This window comes from Anguilla rostrata, chromosome 3 (assembly GCF_018555375.3).
Source record: "Anguilla rostrata isolate EN2019 chromosome 3, ASM1855537v3, whole genome shotgun sequence".
Taxonomy (NCBI): domain Eukaryota; kingdom Metazoa; phylum Chordata; class Actinopteri; order Anguilliformes; family Anguillidae; genus Anguilla; species Anguilla rostrata.
The window spans coordinates 72,918,763-72,941,168 of NC_057935.1; the positions used below are offsets into that span (position 1 = coordinate 72,918,763).

The 22,406-nt window shown below is 43.3% G+C and overlaps 1 protein-coding gene across 1 annotated transcript; it reads left to right on the forward strand.

The window, feature by feature from the left end:
* The first annotated feature begins 4,034 nt into the window (after nt 1-4,034).
* Nucleotides 4,035-21,866, forward strand: LOC135251884 (T-box transcription factor TBX15-like). Its single transcript, XM_064329746.1, has 8 exons — nt 4,035-6,139; nt 11,478-11,676; nt 14,495-14,596; nt 17,315-17,486; nt 18,146-18,313; nt 18,642-18,706; nt 20,059-20,156; nt 20,944-21,866. The coding sequence occupies exons 1-8, from the start codon at nt 5,788-5,790 to the stop codon at nt 21,813-21,815; spliced, it is 2,028 nt and encodes a 675-aa protein (XP_064185816.1). The 5' UTR covers nt 4,035-5,787; the 3' UTR covers nt 21,816-21,866.
* The last annotated feature ends 540 nt before the right edge of the window (nt 21,867-22,406 follow it).

Here is a 22,406-nt window from a genome sequence, read left to right on the forward strand (position 1 = left end):
CTTATATAAGAAAAGTCTTTTCATTAATTTTAAATTTACTCACCATCCCTCTGTATTTCAGGAAGATCGATTTGTATCTGCCGTATATTTATATATTGCCAAAGTAAAAGATTTTTTCACTTATTACACTAAGTAAAATAATGGGGGGGGGGAAAATGGGAAGCTCTTATATAAGTTGTGGGAAATTTTATTTTATTATTTTAAGATAAGATAATGTGTCTGTAACTCTTCTGTCTCATCAGACAGTAATAATAATAATAGTACTATTTTACTACAGTATTTTTTTGACTTTTTCAGCATTACAGTCACTGCGTCTGCGCATTATTATGGTCTGTTGAACATGAACAGTTTTGTTATTGTTTTTTTAGTTCTGTATGGGAACTTATTTAAACTAAGGTGAAAATTGTTGGTTTTAGACTTAAGCGATTTTGTGTTGATTTTTGCGTAAATTTCTCAGGGACCCGCGTCTCTGAATAGAGACCGTTAGCTCGGAACTTTCCGTGAATTCGGCGGGCACGCGGCCGAGGCGCGAGGTGTGGAGTCGGGGAACGGAATTTCTCCTTTAGCGGCTGCGCGCTGCCACGTGTAAGATATTTACTGAACAACTCACAGGAAAGCAAAAACAACCGGCGGCGTAGTTCATTATTTTCTGAATTTGCTTTTGTTGGTGTTACGCACCAAAAACAGGCCAGACATGACGGGTGCTCAGACTCGATATCCCCAAGGAAGAATTTATCTTATAAATTAAAGACAATGTGTTACTTCCATGTCGATAAAAATTTCTGAACAGTACTGAAACGTACCAGACAATTTAAAAAAAACAAAACAAAACAAAAATGGTGTATAATATGGGAAATTGAAATTAAGTAAAATCAGAGTCTTGATCAAAAACCAGTAAATGCAGCAGTGAAATCAGCATCTGGAACCCCTGAGCTCATATGTCAGGAATCTCATTTATCTGTAGCTAATGAAACTGTTCAGGTTAGAGCTGAGATAAATTATGTAGGACACGTCAGTCAACTCAAGTTACACCTTCCTGATAAAATTTGCATGCAGTTGAGTGAACAGAATGAAATTCATATTTTTCTGATTTGGTTACTGATCACAGTTTTATGTTTTAAAGTTGTTGGTTTTTTTTACTTCATTTTTAATAAAATGAAAAACTTGGTCCCCAATAGTTTTTGAGTGTATAGTAAGCCTACGTATGAAACTGAAGTTTCCTAAAATAGCTTGACCCTGTCATTGCATTCTTAAAGACAGAGTTAGGTTCAAGCACACAGAATAGATTTTACAAATATTTTGATTGAACTTCGCCCTATGGTTCGATTAGTTGTAGGCTATTTTGCGAGGAAATGGTAGACTCCTGATTTTGAAGGTTACTCTACTGCTCAGGCCTATCCTATGAATGTAGTGCACAATACCATTCATCCCTGAAGGGATTTAAGAGAAAACTGAACTCGGTGGATGTTCACTCACTGAAAGCCGTGATGCTGCTGCATCGTTGTGAATTATGGTTTTTTAAAAACTGCTTCCAACCGGGCTCCGCGTCTGCTTAAGTGATACAGAGAGATCTGTAAAGGAAACTCTGACAGAGATTCTGCAAGCACAGAGCAGATGCTCGCCATTTTAATTTATCACCCCTTCTTGTGATCGAGGGAATATCTTGTCCAGAAATTTAGGAAATCTATGGATGTTGTTATAGCACGACGTCTGATATATTGTAGAAAATAAAATATTTCGTTTCGGAATTTTAAGCACGGAATTATGCTTGCTCGTTTAGTAAAAAGTTGTAGTTTTCACTTATTTAAAAAAAAATTATATATGCGTTATTGACTCATTTTACAAAACCGTAGGCTATAACAAAGTATAGTAGTAAACTGTCATTTAAAGTCGGCTGATTTGGTACTACTGTGCGATTTGATTAATTACAAATGCAAATAAAAGGAAATGTTTTTACGAAAACCAGAAACGCTACTCTTCAGATTACTTACTAAGCGCTATAATGTAGCTAGACTACCTACTTAGCGCATTCTGCGTTTGCCCCTATAGGCCTGTCGCCTATCTCCGACCCTACACCGGACAAAAAAAGTGGAAACACGACGTTATGTCTTCCCAAACTGTTGTTTTTTATGTAAATATACCGTTGAGTTTTTATAATGGATAAGTTCCCACGAAGCTAAACTTGCACATGCTTTCACTTAGTAATAAACCCCGTTTGTACACACTTTTACGTAAAAGTGACCCGTAACAAAAATAAAGCCAAATAAATATGAATTTACTAGACAGCATTAGTTCGTGGAAACAGTAAAACGTTTTACGACTTGCTCATTTAAATTTTATACAAAGTGCTGCCCTTCTAGTTGCACTAGGTGTTATGTTTCTTCTGTCCGTTGTAATTATTCTAACCTTGTCTCGATCGTTGGCCTATCCCTTGTTTTGTAATTAACATTAGTATTTTGTTAAAAGACATTTTATATATATATATATATATATATATATATATTACACTCAGCTCATGAATGATATTAAATTGCACACTAAATTAATGTAAATATGTGCTTTATTTTCGAACGTTATAGAAAACCTATTCATTGACCTACATTTTGGCATTTTGGCGTACATTTCAGTAGGACATACTACAACATTTACCGTGTCTATTTAAAACAAGCTTTTCAACCTTTTCGTCAAAATGGAAAAAAAATATTCATATTTACTTATTCCTGTAATATTTATTAAACCCGCGAATAGTAAACACACTAACAGCATAGGCTATATGTGCGTCTGCAAACCGTTTATCGACAGAACTTTATTTCGGAGTAACAACTAGGATAATATTTCTTTAAAAAAAAAAAACTTTTAAAAGTTTTTTTTAGGGTAATCAGAATGGTGTATTGAAACGTCAAAAAGAAACTCATTTTTGTCGCGTAAGAATGTCTCTACCCATTAGAGAAATGTACATTTATTCTGACCTGTTAAAACCAGCAGCGCTCAATGAACTTGCGGTGCAGTGGATGGATGAAATCTTTCGCTTCTGAAGATGCGCGCATTCTCGTGTTAGACTGGGATACCGACGGAAGGTAATGCTCGAGTATTTCTATTTGACCGCGATGATGCCGTGTTTTAGCAGGCTGTAGTACTCATGTAAACATGTTTTCCAGGAAATTCGTCGTTTAAGACAAACAGATAATCTAATTGTATCTTTATAAGTGTATGAATTTCCTGGAAAGCATATTCACATATACATATAGTGTATAAACACACACACGCACGCACGCACGTCTGGGTATTTAAAATTGTTAGGAAAAGCGTGTAAAAGAATAATGATGACGGATATTTAGCTAATGCATTCCATAATTGGGGTTATATTTCCCCCTCCATGAATCAAATGTTTTTTTTTTACTTGAAAAAGAACAACAAGCATACCAGTGACCCTCGTTTTCGTTTCCTTTTAGTTTCTTTTTAAAAATAAAAATATTAACCTTGTTCTGAAAGCTGTTAGCTCTTGTCTTAGGCTTGTCTACAGAGTAGACTATTAGCTTCATGAACTAAAACGTGCCTCATTCGGTTAGATTCTTACTAATTTCATTAGTGATTCATATTCACCAGAATGCGTATAACTATGCATAATATATTTGCAATAAAATAACCATATTTTTCCTCTATTTTACCCTGCGCGACGAATATAAATTAGAATGCGTATGACAGTAGTGTCACTCTTATTCGCTAATCCATGCGCGTACGGTAGAATTATTTGTGAATATGTTATGATCACAAGACCATTTAGAAATGACTGGAAAAGTATAAAATTTATATTTGTATGTACCCACGTGATCAGTTTATTAATTTAATCATTAGGCCTATTTGTTTTATCTGCAAAAGAACACATGCTGTTTGGGGAGCTTTCCATGGATGTACAAATAGCACACAAGGTCTCACACTTTTCTGCTGTTGATATGCAGTACAGCACATGGATATCATGCATGGCATTCATAAAGTCCATTTCATGTACAGATTTAACTATTATGACCAATCAAGATGTGGACATTTGCTCATTTTCATCATAATTCATTTCTTTCATTGCTGCAAGCCCTTCTTCCATATGTTATGGAAACATCTTTTAAAGCTAATGGTTATTCCATCACATTTAGTGTTTGTTTACATAATGAGAGCTTTCTGCCTATAATAGTGAGAGAGACAAAGAGAGACCTTTGATTCTCCTTTATTTAACTGTAAAAATGAGACATACAGTTCTAGTTATCCAAAATAATCAAAGAGATAATCAGTCTGTGACATTGTAAAAATGGCTCCAGCAGTATTAATGGGTTACAGAAAATGGGCTCTTCGAGGACCCACTGGCTCGAGACTATCCCCCAATCTCAGGAGGTCCACAGGCTCCTCCAAGCCCTTGGCACAGACTTATGAAAGTCAGTACAGCCATGAGTGCTCATGTTGCCAGGCTTCATAAGAAACCAGTGACGGTCCAGTCTCATTCCCCCCGTCCTTCTCAACAGACTACAGGCTGGAGCCCTCCAGCAAACCTCGTTATGATACAGCGCCCCTTACGTGTCCTTCCTCTCCACAAACCACCCAACAAAGCCTCACTTTAGTCCCAACTGACTTTGGCTGATGCAGCCCACTCAAAGACTTCCATGCAGTCTTCCAGGGCCTGTACACCCCCCCCCCCCCGATCCTGAACCAGCACTGTAAGGTCATCTGCACATGCTGTCAAAACTATGGCCTGTCCGGCCCCAGGAACCATCACACCCTTCACCCTTGTGCGTAAAAGATTTAATAAAGGCTCTATGGCTGGGGAGTAGAGCTGTCCTGACAAAGGACAGCCCTGTCTTATGCCCCTCTGCACTTCTACAGGTCTGAGCCCTCCCCCAACCTTAACCAAACATGATGCCTGGGAGTACAACAATTTAACCCAAGAAACAAAACAATCCCCTAAACCCAAAACCATTCAACACTTTAGACCAGTATCTGCGATTAACCCAGTCAAATGCCTTACTTATAGAATCTATAGAAATGAGTCCAAACTCCAGATCACATTCCCTTCACAGATCTAGTGTGCCTTGAATTAAAAACAGATTGTCTTGGATTGATCACCCAGGGATACAGTATGACTGATCAACGTGTATTAGACCAGCAAGGTGCTTCTTCTCCCAAAGAGATCAATTTCATGGGGCCGGCAAACTTTCCAAAGTGAGAGAACTGAACTTTTCAGTGGCTTCATTCTTAATAATTGGGGGAACATTTGAAACTTGTTACCCTCGTAGCTGGTGCTGAAAGTGGATTTACCTGCACAAATACCCCTTTAATCCAGAAACTGCTTGCAATTAGTTGTGCAACAAAACAACAAACAAAATTTTTTTCAGAAAAACCACAACCGCCTTGTTCATTCGTGATGCCGAAATAATATTTATCGCCTCCTACCTGCGACGTCTCCACAAAAAACTCCACTAAACTGGTTCAAAAGCACCAAAAAAATGTTTAATATATACCTCACAAAACAGTCATATTAGCTAACCCAGAATATTGTTTTAATAAACTATACCAAACGAATTCAGAGAGCCCTCTTCCCTCAGCCACCCTCCACCTCAGAGAGAGCGGGCTAGGGAGGAAGAGAGAGAGAGAGAGGGAGGGAGAGAGAGGCGGGAATAAGTAGAAGGCAAGAAGGAGATGTATGGGCGACACTGAACACAGATATTCCAACAAAAAGTTCTCTGCCTGTCCAGCTGGCAATTGGCCTCAAAAAAATGGCACCTCCTCCACCACAGAGTTCTCATGTCGCCCTTTTTTACTAGTCGTAGTTTTTGGATTACGTCTGGAGAATACTTTCTGTTGTGTGTTCTGTTGTTTGGGCACATTGTTGATCTACGCACTTTGTGGACAGAGCTTTTATCCACTCGCTGTTTTGGATTTCCCTCGTTAGAAATGAGTGACGGGAGGCGATCCGCCGCCGCGTTGAGCTCGCGAGCGCACGCCTTTTCGGTTGAAGCCCTAATCGGTACGAACAAAAAGAGGAAACTGCTCGGCTGGGAGGAGAAACGGTTGGAACTGTCCCTAGAAAGCCTCGCGAACAACGGCCATTTGGGAACCGAGGAGGATATGGCGCACTGTCTGGACATCGACCCAGGTTAGTCTAAAACCGTTACAATCGAATGCTGTTGTTTTAATTGATATTATATAACGTTTTTGGTGGAAAAAAATTGGGAATTTCACGAGACGTTGGGAACATGGATTATATCACGTGGGAAAAGTTGAGCAAAACAGACTAACTTTTTATTCTTGTATATATTAATCGGAAACATTCATTTACTTTATGTAGAAAATAACTTTTTACAGGCCCACGAATAACGCCTGGCTATTCAAATAATAGCTTTGTTTTTCGATGGAATACGTCTTCAACAAAAAATGTTTTAGCTGCCTATATTTTTATACGATTATGTCATCGTACTAGGCCTACAATTTGTCTTCCATACATGAGCGTTCCAACATGTGTTTCTGTAATTGAACCTCGTTTTTTAAATCAATAACTGCTGACTGTAATGAAAATTGAAAAATACTATTGGTAAAAGCGGGCCTGATGCAAATGTCAACATTGCGGAGAGACTGCTAAATCTGGACACCTCTCAGCCTCTTTGATGTTCAGTCGCTGTTCAAGTGCAAGGTTTCAGTTCAATTTGATGGCAGGTTTTCTCTGTTGTCCAGTAATATATAGGTATTGTGATTCCCGAACATATCAAGGCCTACACAAATGATCATCGCCTCGGAGAACTCGGTGATCCGTTTGAAATAGATTTTAATTAAGCAACATAGTATGATTTATGGTGAATTCATTAATGACGTGATTTAAATCTGCACTTCTTTGCAAACTCACAGTCGAATTACTCAACTTTTTCGCCAACCACATTTACTAATATGTAATTCAGTAGAAGTACAACCCAGTTATTTTCGTAGAGATGATTAGGTAATGAGCGATAAGAGTATATGCGCAGAATGTGCAAATGTGTCGAGCTAATATAATCAGTTAACGCACACATCAATTTCTTATTTCTAAATTTTTGACAAAAAGATTTCTGTGTTGTTGCATATTGAAGATATACAGGGACAGACGAAACTGTAGCCACGTCCACATGAAGATAATAATTAAGTTTAACGGACAGGAAAATGAGCTAACTCGTTATCGACCAAAAAAATATATAAATATCGCCTGCTAATGTAAAAACTATGCAAGCAAGGACGGGCCCAGTTAATTAAAATGTTCAACCCAACCACTTTTCCCTTTCTCCAATAAGCCTTTTCTTTCAAAGGGTAGCCTACTTAATTCTGCTCATTCTAAGGACCTACAGTTAGTTTTATTAAACGGAAAGACTAGTCTGCGTTAACTTATTCTTATTTTTCCACAGTGCAAAATTACGCGTCGCAGTAAGAATATAAACTGCAAGCATAAGTCTCATATTGTTTAAAGGCGAATTGATAAATAAATTAATAGATATAGATAAATATTCTTTTTAAAATTATATAAACATTGGTTTAAAAATAGGTAAAATTCCTATAGGTTTAATCTGTAGACAAAAAAGACATCGGCCTGTAGGATAATGCAAGATCGAAACACATAAGAAGTAGCAAGGACTGCTAGCAGGGATCTACAAAAAAAAAAAGTTGACCTAAACCTGCAGTCTGGAACGCGTGAAGCTTGGTACTAAAGATCTTTCTCAAACAATGGGGGTTGTGTTACCTGTGTTCGTACTACAGACAGACCTCGGATGTCAACACGGAAGAAAGGGCCAACCAGTCAACTTCGGATTAATGTTCCCCAGACAGCGGCCTGTCTATTTTAGAGTGTGGAGTTGATTGAAAGGGCCCAAGCGCTGGACTGGAGGGGAAGTGAACTTCGGAAAAGTAGCCGCGCTGGCTCCCCACGGCACGCGCAGCTTCAGTCCTGCGCGAGCCTGTAAGCAGGTTGAAAAGTCATGTGATCGGAGTCTACAGATCATTTTTGAAGGTTTAGGCCATAATTTCAAATTGGCTACTCCAGAAACCCGCTGATTAAAAATGTTTTTAAAAGATAAAATGAATAAAATAAAACCGATTAAATGAATTGTATATATTTATATTGATACCAGAGCTTTTACGGAGATTAACCAGATTTGCGACGAGTTGATAATTCAGAAACATCTCTTTAACACCTGATCCTAATTCACCTTTCTTTCATCTTCCGTGCATTTGCACGCTTTTGGGGCTATGTGGTTTTCATCAGACACTATTCTCAGAAAAAAACCTAAGATTTGATTTGAAAATACATAAATGTAGATATAATTGGATAAAATATTCCATCGAGCTGCATTGTATGGCTCCTTGTTCTTCTGATGATCACTTTTTATCATCGAATTTAAAGGCACAATAAAATCTAAATGTCTTAAAAATGCAACAGGCATATTTTTGTGAATTCGTAGCCAACTTGTTTAAGTTTTTTAACATTCACTATCAGCTTACATTGTTTTTCTCAATATGTAATTCTCAGACATAAACTTTTACTTACTTTAGCTATCGATAAATATGTGCTCTAATATCTAATCATATTCACGTTTAAAATCCGTATTTATATATAAGCCTACAGTTGACTAAATTCAGCTACATTACATTACATTTTGGTTTATTCCAAATATAATAAAACATGTATAATAAAAATGTAATTATTATGTAATGTTCTAACACCGTTTTCTGGTAAATTGCTTTTTTTTTTTTTTTTAAAAAAAAAACGTTCACATGTTTGAAATTGACCGAACGCTAAAGAACAAACGCAAATACAAATCCGCCTGTGAATTGTTCACCTGAACCAACCCAGAGCCGGAGAAAACATCCCGTGCTGAAATATGTGCAGTTTGAGACTGAGTGAGGCTGGCTGACCTCACGTATCTTTTTCTCTGCGCGGGGACTGCGAATGAAGAGGTTGGGTGCTGTGGTCAGAGGACATTACTCACGCGCCTAGCTAATATACCGGATTAATTCCGTTCAAACCGGCGGCATCGGCAGAATTAATCCTGAGGAGATCCAGTGAGGCGCTGGGTGTGGCTGTAGCGCCGCTTCTTTCTCGTGCGCCCTCGCGCGCTTCTTACAGCCAGGTGAAAGCGCTACTCTGGGCCCGCGGGTGGGGAAAAGCCTGGAGGTAGAGACCGAGCTGTTACTGATGCCATTTTAACAGGCCAGAAGTTCTACTGTACTGGGCTATGATAACGGATTTATTTATTTAATTGAAAAGCTCACCACATTTTCACAGAAAGGAAGAAATAGATGAACTCTCTCTCTCTCTCAAATTTCAAATGCTTTATTGGTGTGACATATTTTGAAATACGTATTGCCAAAGAGCAATAATCAATCAAATATAACCGTAAATATGAAGATTAAAATACAATAATATATTTTATGTATTTTATGTCATAATACACAATTATTATACTGTGAATAAATTATGCAAATATACATGATATAAATAAAGACATATATAAATAACACATACATATATAGTGTATATAAGATAAGATAGACTTTATTGTCCTGAAATAAATTTGTTTTAGACACATCTGGTGCTTGCTGTACGAAGACAGTATACATAATAACACACAATAGGACAGCACAATTGCACATTGCTCATTATACATGCATTTAGGACAGGTACCTACAATACATACAGCACATACATACATTAATATATGATATACATATGTGCATATATTAATTGGTGGGGGTTGGGGGGTCACTGCTGTCCCTCTGGCTGTGGCAGGTGTCTGTAGTGCGTACAGCACCGTTCCTCTCCAAGGAGGATTAGTAAGAGTTGGGTCTCAGGTAGGGTTCTCTCTCTCTCTCTCACATAATATACACTTGTGTTTCTTATTCAGCTGGTGTCAGTGAAGTGCTTTGTGTCTTCCCATGAATAGTACATGTTGGTTGGTGCTGTGATGTCTATGAACTCAAGAGCTTTATTAAGATCCTGAGCATTATTCTGCCAAATCCGTATTTATACAGGCTGGCCCTTTACACCCCTGCCGAGATGAATATAACAGTTAGTTTGTGTGAGAACTGTAGTGCATCTAATTGCATTTAATTAAAAATAATAAAAAAATAGCCGTGTTTACAGTTACCTCCCTGTGTCGGCCTGGCGTCATAGCGCAGAGCTGCATTTTAAATCCCGGGTACAGGATGTGAGCGGTATAATGTCCCGAGTAGAATTCATAATGTAGGCTGCATGATATGAGTGATGCACAAATGATGTGGGTGCGTACAGGTATGGCTTGTGTACACCCGTTGCCATATGTGTTTACCAGTATTTAACCAAGGTGCTTCTGCATAATAAAATTACTATTTGTACTATTAAATAGTAGTAGTAGAAATAATAATAATGATAATAATGTTTACACAGCATGTTTACACAACATAGACTTCCATTTTTAATTTCCTCGCTGGAACAATACTCACCATATTTTTCTAAGTTGATTTAAGAAGATTTCATCCTAAAAGCCTGATCAGATTTTTTTTTCTATATGAATGAGTGCTGGAACTGTACACTTTTATTAAACTAAAATGGTTCTGCTCTGTCTTAATGTGCCTTTCCTTCCTGAAGCGACGTTTACAGGACGCAGTATATTTTATGCGCAGACTAATGTGAAGGGCCTTTATTTGTGTCGTAAAAGCTCGAGTTCAGATTTCCTGTCCATGGTGTAACTCCAGTCTGGAGAACATTCGCGCACCTGGCCCGCTAAACACGGAGGCCGTCAGAGTTGACCGATAAACGCCGCGCTGCCACCACACTGCGGGTAACAGTAATAACCTAACCCTAACCCTAACCCTAACCCTAACCTTTGCTGTTTTTCCAATTGCCTTATTTACGAAACTGCACAATACAGGGACACCAAGCCTACTTATCGCGCAATAAAGTGATCACAGAATTTAATAACAAATGTACGTGTACCTATTATAATAATCTTTATTTTTAGTTTTTATATTATTAATATATAATTATTATTATACTTTCAAAAAAACATGTTTTTAAGTATCAAAAATCGTGCCTGCCCATGTCCGTATGTTCACGGCACAAACAGCATTACGCGCGTAAGTGGCACGATATTAAATCATTTTGAATGGTGCAAGACAAAAATTTTGTCTGTATGCAAATTTTTTAAAAGGGAATTCCCAGAACCCCGGGAAGTAAGATAAATGCAGTCAATTTAAGATAAAGAGCTCATTACTGAACCGCAGTGTTGCAGTAAGACACAGTAGCTACATGTTCGGCGGTAATGCAACGTTGTGTGAAGTCCAACACAGATCAAATGCGCTTTCTCGCAGTAGAATGTTTTCCATTAGTTGATTTCACTTTAATTTTACCGTGTAGCAGTATAAGCGTGTACCATGTTATCAGATTAATGAAAACTAGTTCTGCAGTTTGAGATAAACAGCACACTGCGTCCGGATAGATTCTGAGGCGAGCCCGACCTCGGACTGCGAGGGACTGGCGGACGGGACGTCCTGCTCCTTCGGCTCCCCGGCAGACCTGTGTTGCGCCCCCTCGCCTCCCTCCTCTATGGACGGCATCCGAATGGTGCTGCAGTGCGCCGACCTTTGGAAGCGTTTCCATGACATCGGCACGGAGATGATCATCACCAAAGCGGGCAGGTGACTGACCTCCTCCTTCCCCAGTGCGAGCCATGCAAACCACCCGCAAGTAGGCATAATTCAGAAACTTTTAATAAATATTTTGTTAGTTATTTAATCCTGCTACTCACGAAATATTGTGAATAAATAACATTCAAAGATAACACACTTTAATAAACAATGCCACAGTGTAGAGGAGACTAGATAATTAAACCAGCTATATGCGCCTCTACGTTTAGCCTACAGTCTAAATAGATGCAGCTGTTTTGCAGTTTCTGTGATCAGCAGATGTTTATGAAGTACTCAGCCAATCCCTGCAAGCAATACAAGAGCGATTTCCCGCGTTATTGTTTGTGCTGTTAATGTGCTGCACACGAGGGCAACGGGGTTCGGGAAGGCGCGAGCCTCCTCTGTAATCACTGACCCTACCTGACGCGTGAGGCTTTTCGGGATTACCCGTCTGGGAGAGCGCGCCAATCTGCTGTTTCTAATCAATTGCGTTGAAATGTGTTTTTGGTTTTCTTGCTCTTTGGGGGCAGTAGTTATAGCCTGTAACAAACCGGCCATATAACTTAACCTACACATTTCCCTTTCTCCTTCTCGCTCCAGGATAGCCTGGTATTTCCTCAGGCATTTATAATTTTATGATCATATCGATATAAAAACGAGGTTTGCTGGATTAGTTCTGCATTCCTTGCGACTTTGAACTTGGTATGGCCGTTCTTTTGATTGACTACTCTGTAACTTTTACATACAGTAAAACCGTCAAGGTTATGACTTTCTCCAAACTATAAACTATTTAAAACGTAGGCCTAATTAAAGGACTTCGAGAATCCCGACGATAAATGTTATGTTACTTGATTCTCTGGGGCTTATTAAAACAGCTGTATTTATAAACTCACGATACATAAACCAGCGCAGGTTATTTTAAGTGAATCATCACGTCACTGGGATTCAGCCAGTATTTGTCCTTTACTTTGACTGACAATTAAAAACTTTTTTTCTTCACACATGGACATACAGCTTGTCTAGTTGAATAATTGCTAAAACTAGCTCACCAAACCCAAGTGCGCAAAAAACAGTGCTAGGCTTGCGTTTGCATGTTCAAGTTATTGGTAAATGTTGATTCAATAGCTACAGACCATCATAATTGTTATTATGCTATAAGTTCAATGAAAAATGTATACGTGTCTTTGAATGTATTTCAGTCCTATTTTATAGATTTTATAGCCACGCCTTCCTGGAAACACGGGCTGTGTTTTTATTTATTTATTTTTCCGTCAACATTTTGTGTCTCATGTAAACGTAACTGTATCACTTTACACAGTTAAAAGAGTACGGCTATATTAGCAGCTGATCTACCACGTATTCGTTGAATTTCAAATTTTAGTTAATTGCAATTGCTAACATAGCCATTTCAAGACAAATAATGTATTCTTAAGCTAATATATAAAACAGGCAAAGTAGTGGTCACATTTTAAACTTGTAGGCTTCAAATGTGCATTGTAATATTATTAAAATTTCAATTGTCCTGAACAAACAATGGGCCTCAATCACAAAAGTTTCCAAATTATTCTTACTGTTGTTCTTAAAAAATTTTCTACAGAAACCCGATATGGGATTCATGACACATGTGCAGACCTTTTTTGTATTATTATTATTATTGATGTTGTTCAATAAGTGATTTTAAATCAGTGTTGTTTTCTGGAATGTTACCAATATCCTTCAAAAGACTCGAGACTAAAAAGAAATATAACTACACTCCACACTAATGGCAGAATTGTACTAGAGATTCACATTAACCGGAAATACAGGCTACTCGCAAATTTCGCTGTGGCTTTTAGAATTAAATTTACGTTTGGAAACGCCCTTTAAAATGCAATTACATTCGCCATGTTCCATATCGTACCTGGTACCTGGCTTATTTCATGTTTCTGTTAATAATAACCCTTTCCATTTCAAAGGGAGGAAAAGTAACTGATTCTCTCGTCATAAAAATAATAAAATGTACGGCACTTACATAAACGAAAAGGCGAGCATTTTGAAGTGTAAAATTAGGGATTAACTTAATATGTCGTTCTGCATTTTGTCTGACGCTTTAATATGCCCGGATTATTAACCATTTACCTTAGTTCCCTACCTGGTGTCGGATTTCTGAAATTGCCAAGAACGTTTTGACTCCAGATTGTCAGGAGGACGGGCGGGATTCTTGGTCAACTCGTGCGCTGAGCTAACAGTATCTCGCCTCGTCCACATTACGAAAACGCGGCATTCTTTAATTTCCCGCGCATTTGCTATGTGGAGAGTGTAGCGTGTTTAAGGACCATATAAATTTCAAAAGTGTGTATTGCTTATCCTCTTCCTTTAGTGCATTAGTGTAATGACTAGGGCTTTGTTTAACATGATATAAGCATCAGTTCTCTTTTGGAAAATGGAAAATGTTGCGCAAGTCAAATCTAATACTCAGTAAAATGAGCTGCTCACAGTTAAGGAAGGGCCCCACATCCTTTCATTCATAACTGAGCCTGTAAAATACAAACCACTAAAATATATATATATATATATATGTGTGTGTGTGTGTGTGTGTGTGTGTGTGTGTGTGCAAAATCACATTTTACTGAAAACGGGTATCCATGCAAAAATATAAGAAAGTAAAATAAATTCCAGTGAACTTTCAAACTGCTGCGGATAAAATAATTTAAATTTATCACTCTTGCTCTCTTTCTCCCCCCTCTCTCTCTCGCTCTCTCTCCCCTCTCTTTCTCTTTTTCGCTCTTTCTCTCTCCCCCTCTTTCTGTCTCTGGCGCTCTCTCTCTCTCTCTCTCTCTCTCTCTTCCAGGAGGATGTTTCCTGCAGTGAGAGTGAAAGTCATGGGCCTGGACCCCCATCAGCAGTATTACATCGCCATGGACATTGTACCTGTGGACAATAAGAGATACAGGTATATACACTTTATCACTGAGAGATACAGGTATATACTCCTCTCCAATAAGAGCTACAGGTACATATTAATTACCAGTAAGAGATACAGATATATACTCATCACCACTTAGAGATACACTTAGAGATACACACTGATTTACTGTGGAATCATGGAGGCAGTGATTTTGTAACTATGGAGGTGATGGAGGCAGTGATTCAGTAACTATGGAGAAGACAGAGGCAGTGATTCAGTAACTATGGAGATGACGGTGGCAGTGATTCAGTATCTATGGAGATGACAGAGGCAGTGATTCAGTAACTATGCAGATGACAGAGGCAGTGATTCAGTAACTATGGAGAAGACAGAGGCAGTGATTCAGTAACTATGGAGATGACGGTGGCAGTGATTCAGTAACTATGGAGATGACAGAGGCAGTGATTCAGTAACTATGGAGATGACAGAGGCAGTGATTCAGTAGCTATGGAGATGATGGAGGCAGTTGTGTTGTGTATCCTTCTGAAGGGTCATTTCTTAATTGAGCTGTCTGGGTCCTGTCTGTGAGTGGGGCGTTGCTGTGGGTTACCAAGTTACCAAGAGGCTTGGAAGTCTGCTGTGCCTTAAATGAATTCTTATTGTAGCATCACTTCAGTTTAAATTAGGGAGGAAAGAAGTTTGTGGGTCTTCATGTCAAAAGTATCTAATTTTATAGATAACGATTCTGAAGGATTTTATTTTTGCAGAGAGAGAGAAATAGAGAGCGACTCATTTTATTGAGAAATACTTTATAAGTACCACAAGTTACGAAAGTCTTTAAAAAAAGAAATATGCTTGTGAAATCAAATAGATTATTCTTGAGTAAATATCCCACAAGCCATTGCAGGCACTGGGTCTGCCCAGTGTGGAATGTGTGTGTTTTTTATTTCAGACTTTTTGCAGCCTCTTTGTGGAAATGTGGGATTATTTACTGATCAAACGAGGAGTTGTGTGAGTTTATTTCTGCTTGTGACCGTGTGTGAAATGAAAAGCAGGCTGAAAGAAGATGTGAAATGATCCATTACTCAGTCCAGGCCGAAGCTCGTTTCTCCGCTCTGCTCCTCCTCTGCTGCCTGTGGTAACCGTGGTAACGCTCGCTGGTGTTCAGGCCTTTGCTCACAAGCACAACGGTGGAGATGCGGAGTTATTCTGTCCAGATGTCCCAAAGCTGTTTTAAAACAGGGACATGCCGCTTGCAATACACACACTAGTGCTTAATATTACTCACAGTGTGTGTGTGTGTGTGTGAGCGTGTGTGTGTGTGTGTGTGTGTGAGCGTGTGTATGCAGTATGCAGGGGTGTGTGTGTGCATGCGGAGGTGTGTGTGCGTGTGTATGCACTGGTGTGTGTGTGACCGCGTGTGTGCAGGGGTGTGTGTGAGCCCATGCAAATGAGTGTGTGTGTGAGTGTGTACTGGGGGGTGCTGTAGATTTTGTGGAGGGTGGGGAATGGGATGGGAGTGAGTGGGATTATGGGTGGTGTGTGTGTGTGTGTGTGTGGGGGCTAGGGGGGTTCTCTCATCTTCCCCAGTATGTGTCACATAAAGCTGTGCCTTTATTGGCTGTGCTGGAGCCAGATGGCGGGTTTATTGGAGATGAAGGGGAGGGGTCAGATCTTCAGCTCTGCTCAGACCCAGGCCCCTCTCTGTTTAACACGTTCCCTGCTGCACACCCCTAATCCTATAGAGCGCTCCAAACAGGAAACTACAGGAGGGGAGGGGCAGGGGCAGGGCAGGGCAGGGCAGGTGGCAAGGGGCAGGGTAGGGGAGGGGAGGGGAGGGGCGGGGCGGGGGACAGGGCCTGGGGGGTGGGGGGGTTATTTAACGATGGTGAGTCGCACCCAGGGTCCTGAATCAGAGCGGTCTCTGCGCTTCTCTGGCCCGAAGAGGAATCTCGTGTGAGGAATAGTGCGTTCCCCCAAAATCCACAGCCAGAGCTGAAGACAAACAGCTGTCCAAGCGCTGCCACCCTTTTTCTGGCCAGCGTCCCTAGAGTCAGGCCCTGCCATTGGCCAGAGCAACAGGCCCCACCCACGTCCCTAGCATCAGGCCCCGCCATTGGCCAGAGCAACAGGCCCCACCCACTTCCCTAGCATCAGGCCCTGCCATTGGCCACAGCATCAGGCCCCGCCCACGTCCCTAGCAACAGGCCCCGCCATTGGCCAGAGCAACAGGCCCCACCCACTTCCCTAGCATCAGGCCCCGCCATTGGCCACAGCATCAGGCCACGCCCATGTCCCTAGCAACAGGCCCCGCCATTGGCCAGAGCAACAGGCCCCGCCCACGTCCCTAGCATCAGGCCCCGCCATTGGCCAGAGCAACAGGCCCTGCCATTGGCCAGAGCAACAGGCCCCGCCCACGTCCCTAGCATCAGGCCCCGCCATTGGCCAGAGCAACAGGCCCCGCCCACGTCCCTAGCATCAGGCCCCGCCATTGGCCATCAACCGGAGCACCAGAGTGTCGAGCCATCCTATGTTTAGCGGCCATAAGAGCTGGCACCTCTTGTAGCTAGCAGCTATGGTCAGGAGCTGCTCCTTAGAGTGTGAGTGTGAGTGTGAGTGTGAGTGTGAGTGTGAGTGTGAGTGTGAGTGTGAGTGTGAGTGTGTGTGTGTGTGTGCACGCGTATGCGTGAGTGTGAGTGTGTGTGTACACGTGTGTGCGTGAGTTTTTGGGGTTCACCCCGTGTTTTTGGGGTTCTTCCTCAGGTATGTGTATCACAGCTCTAAATGGACGGTGGCGGGTAATGCCGACTCCCCCGCCCCCCCACGCGTGTACCTGCACCCCGACTCACTGGCCTCTGGGGACTCCTGGACCCGGCAGGTGGTCAGCTTCGACAAGCTGAAGCTCACCAACAACGAGCTGGATGACCAGGGACACGTGAGCCTGCCTCCGTAACTGCACACACCTGCACACACCTGCACACACCTGTCACCTGCACACCTGCACACACCTGCACACACGCAGAGTGGCGAGAGGAGCGTGAGCAGCAGCAGGCAGCTTTGCTCTGTGTAAACCACACAGCCTCCATTTGCTCAGAGATGAACAGGGTGCTCTCTGCCCAGAGATGTAGACACACGTGGGCACACACACGCACACAGACAGACAGAGACACACACACTCTCTCTCTCTCTCTGTTACACACACACACACCTCACACACACACTCACACACACACACTCTCTCACATACACACACACACACATGCACTCTGTCTCTGTCACACACACACACACTCTCTCTCTCTGACACATACACACACACACACACACACATTCTCACACACACACTCACACACACTCACACACACACTCACACACACACTCACTCTCACACTCACACACACACACACACACACACACACACACTCACACACACACACTCTCACACACACACTCACACACTCACACACACACACACACACACACTCTCTCACACACACACCCACACACATGCACACATACACACACTCTCTCACACACACACACACACACACACTCACACACACACAGTGTGTAATGTGTGTTTTCTGGTCTCAGATCATCCTGCACTCCATGCATAAGTACCTTCCCCGCGTGCACGTGATCAGGAAGGACTGCAGCGGCCAGCTCTCTCCCACTGAACCGGTTCCAGCCGGTCGGGGCGTGTGCTCCTTCACCTTCCCAGAGACCGCCTTCACCACCGTCACCGCCTACCAGAACCAGCAGGTCCGTGTGTCCCGGCCGCACCGTCCAATCAGGAGTCTCAATGAACACCGCTTTCCAATCAACAGTCCTTCGCTGCGCACAGTTTATAATCATGAGCATCACAGGATACAGTACTATCCAATCAGAAGTCTCTCAGTGCTCAGCACTATCCAATCACAAGTGGCTCTGTAGAGAGTGCAGTTCAGTGTGCCTGATCGATTAGCACTGTGCGTCCGGCAGTTCATCTCAGAATCTGTGTGTCATGTTTTTAAAATGTGCCAGAACAAGGATAACATGCCAAAATGTCAAAATGTGCTCTGTTGTGCTTCATTAATGTTTTTACCTGCAGATCACACGGCTAAAAATTGACCGAAACCCGTTTGCCAAAGGTTTCCGAGACTCTGCAAGAAACAGGTGGGACCCCCCCCCCTGCTCGTCTACCAGCAGCCTCTGAGTTTTACCTCTTTAACTCCCCCCCTGCTCGTCTACCACGCTCTGAGTCTTACCTTTAACTTCCCCCCCTGCTCCTCTACCAGCAGCCTCTGAGTCTTACTTCTTTAACTTCCCCCCCTGCTCCTCTACCAGCAGCCTCTGAGTCTTACCTCTTTAACTTTAACTGGCTGTTTCTTACATTTATAATGGCTGGTGCAAATATTTCAGTGGGTAAACTTGAAAACATCTTAAATTATTTCCATGACAACAAACAGGAGCTCATATGATACTCACACTCTTTGGTCCATCTGCTTGTAGAGTCTGTTGTTCCTTATTCAGTAAAAAGTGTTCTTCAACACAGGCAGTCATAAATACAAACTCAGCTGCGAAGCTCAATTGTGAATGCAGTCTGTCCTTCGTATGGCATTTTGGTTTGTGTTTTATGGTGGAAGTTAGTGTCTCAATAAATGTTAAACCTGTGCAGAGAAAAGAGGATGTGAAAGGACAGGGTATTACTGGGGAAGCCACTAGAATCTTATTGAGTCTTATGGAGTAAAACATTTTTGGATTAGGCAAAATTGTCCTTCGACAGAGATTAATCCTGTTGGAATCACCCTTAACCCATTCCCACCAAAACGAAAAAAAAAGGTTTCTGTTCTCACGAGACTAATGGAAAGAAAACTTTACTGAGATCAGTGTTGTGGAGCTGGGGCTGTTCTGAGATCAGTAATTAAGACTGTTTTGAGATCAGTGATTTTGACTGTTCTGAGATCAGTGATTAAGACTGTTCTGAGATCAGTGATTAAGACTGTTCTGAGATCAGTGGTTTTGACTGTGTTGGTACCTTAGTGGACCCCTTGGTTGACGTAGTGCTGAATTATCATGTATCTGTGGAAACGATTAATTAAAATCTTATACAGTAGGTTTCTGCAGGTTGACATTTAATGAAGTCTTGAAAAATGAGAAAGTTGTGCTATCCCTTAATTTGAAAGGAAAGATGTGTTTTAGACTGTAAATGACTTTTAGTTGTAAACCGCAGAAAATATGCTAGGCTCAGTATGAATGTGGTTTGCCTTTAACCTCACAAAGTCAATCACGAATGATAATGCCAGGTTTTTCTTGCACATTGAAAAATGATATCTTCATGGGAAAGTCTGCTATATAGTGCAAAACTCATTTTGAAAATGAAAACTGTGGAGACGGGACTGTGGCCTACTGACTATTTCGTCATTCATGGAAGCAATAAAGATGTAGTTCTGTTAAAGAAAGTCAATAAATCACTCTCTGTCACTCTGTCTCCCTCTCTTTTTCTCTCTCCCCCCCCCCCCCCCCAGGACGGGTTTGGAGGTGATGATGGAGACCTATGCTCTCTGGAGGTCTCCGGTTCGGACGCTGGGGTTTCAGGACTTCACCGGCACGCCCAAGCAGCAGGGTGAGCCGCTGGCTATTGGCTAGTCTGCCCTCCAGTGTGACATCATCACCCCAGCCCAACCCCTCTCGTCCAATACCATCCTAGCATCTCTTTAGAGAGCCACAGACCTCCCGCTCGCAGCGTCTCGACAGAGGGCTACAGACCCCCCCCCCCCACAGCGTCTCGTTAGTGTCTGCTTAGCACTGTGTCTGCAGGGGGTGTGCGTGTAAAACCCGCTACTATTGCGGTTCGTTCTGTCTGGATGAGGCGGGGGACGTTACAAGCACCCCCGCCCCCCCCCTCCCGAATTCAGAGAGAGCACTGAACTCATCTGGAACAGAACCAGAGAAGCGCAGACCGTTCCAGCGGGACTTCTCCCCGCCTGTAACGAGCCCGTCGCCTGGAGACCGTTGCCTGGAGACCGTCTCCTGGAGACCGTCAGAGTAATCTGCGCTGTCTCGCTGGAATCCGGGCCTGCACACGAGCCCCCGGCTGACGTGAGAACAGCCTCAGCTTCCCATCCCAGCGCCAAAACCTTCCCATGAAACCTCCCGGCGCTCAGTGCCTGAGTCCGCTCGGTGTTGTCACCATGGCGATGAGTCATCCCTAAAAATATAGTAAAACATTTGATAATAATCTCAGGCCTTCTGCTGACTGACATGGAATTGTCCATAACTGAGAAATGATTTTCCAGCATTTTGGGAAGTGGGTGTAATTAGTATGTTATAATTAGTTAATATTTTGCTTGATATTAATGATTGAAAGTGAGATCAATTCTCTGATCCATCCTGTTGTGTTTGTGTTTCAGGCAGGAGCACTGGCACCTCCCCCACCTCCTCTAGCGCAGGAACGCCGTCCCCCTCTGGCCCCGCCCACCTTCTCTCCCCCGCTGGCCCCGCCCACCTTCTCTCCCCCGCTGGCCCTGCCCACCTCCTCCCCCCCTCCTGCTCCCCACCCACTTTCCACCTCTCCCCCGGCGGCTTTGGTGTCGGCTGCAGGGAGAGCCCTCTGTGTGGCATGAGCCTATCGGAGTACTCGGCCTGTGCCCGTGGCCCCGCCCCCAGACTCGGCCACGCCCCTAGCCACGCCCCCGGCCACGCCCTCCCTGGTTACAGCGGCCTGACTGATGCGTCCTACGCCCAGCGGCAGACAGGGGGCACTGCCCCGCCCCCCAACTCCTACCTGCCCCAGAGGACTTCTTCCCTGGTTGCCACGGCGATGCAGGCGCCCTGCGTCACCAACAGTGCAGGCTGTAAAATGGACGCCTGCGGCGGGCAGCTGGGGTCCTACCCCGCCTCACAGCTGCATTACATGATGCAGGCGGGGGGTGGGGCTAACCCCAGCGGCTCCGCCCCCAGCCCCACCCATGGCCCCTCCCCTGCGGGTCACATGCTCAGCGCTAGCTGTCCCGCACAGCAGGGTCCGTATGGAGGGTTCTCCCTGCACAGTCCCTGCAGCCTGTACGGCTACGCTTTCCCTGGCTCCCCCCGAGTCTCCGCCCCCCAGGCCCCGCCCCTCCCGCTGGGTCCTGGCGCTGGATACGCTGAGAGCCAGTACCTGCCCCGGGGGATGGACGCGGCCACACACAGGAGCGGTGGCGGTACCGGCGCTGGCCAGCAGGGGGCGATGAGCAGTGATGGGCGGCAGTATGGGACGCCATCCCACATGCACATGGTGTGAGTGCCGAGCCCCCCCACCCCCCGACCCCTCACACCCTCTACCCTGCATACTGCCACTGCACCAGAGCCCCTCCCACAGACCCCCCACCCACAAGACCCCCCCCACCTCCCTGCCTTCTACTAAATCTCTAATCACATGAGGGGAAATAGCTCTACAGCGGAAGCTGTTTCTGCAACACCATGGAACAACAAACCAAACTGACATTTTTTAAATGATGTTTTTTTATGGTTCGAGTTTAGAATGAATACAGTGAATGATGGAAGTGTGCTGTTTAAAAATCTGATTGGAGACCAGGAACACTAGGACTGTGTACCCCCCCCCCCCACCCTTCCCCCTTCCCTTCTCCCTTCCTACCCCCGACCCCTCCGCCCTGCGTGCCCCAGGGGGTGTGGTTCTGAATCTGTTTGGTGCAATACTGAACCTGGCAAAGCCAGAATAGAGCCCAACACACCAGACTCTGCCACAGGGGGCGTGTTGCAGTATTTCACCATTAGACAGGTGGCCGCGATAATGCCTGTTTGAAATGAAAAGGACCCCTCTGGGAATGGTTGTGCTGCAGTGGGCCTGGGTACAGTCTCTGAAACTGAGACT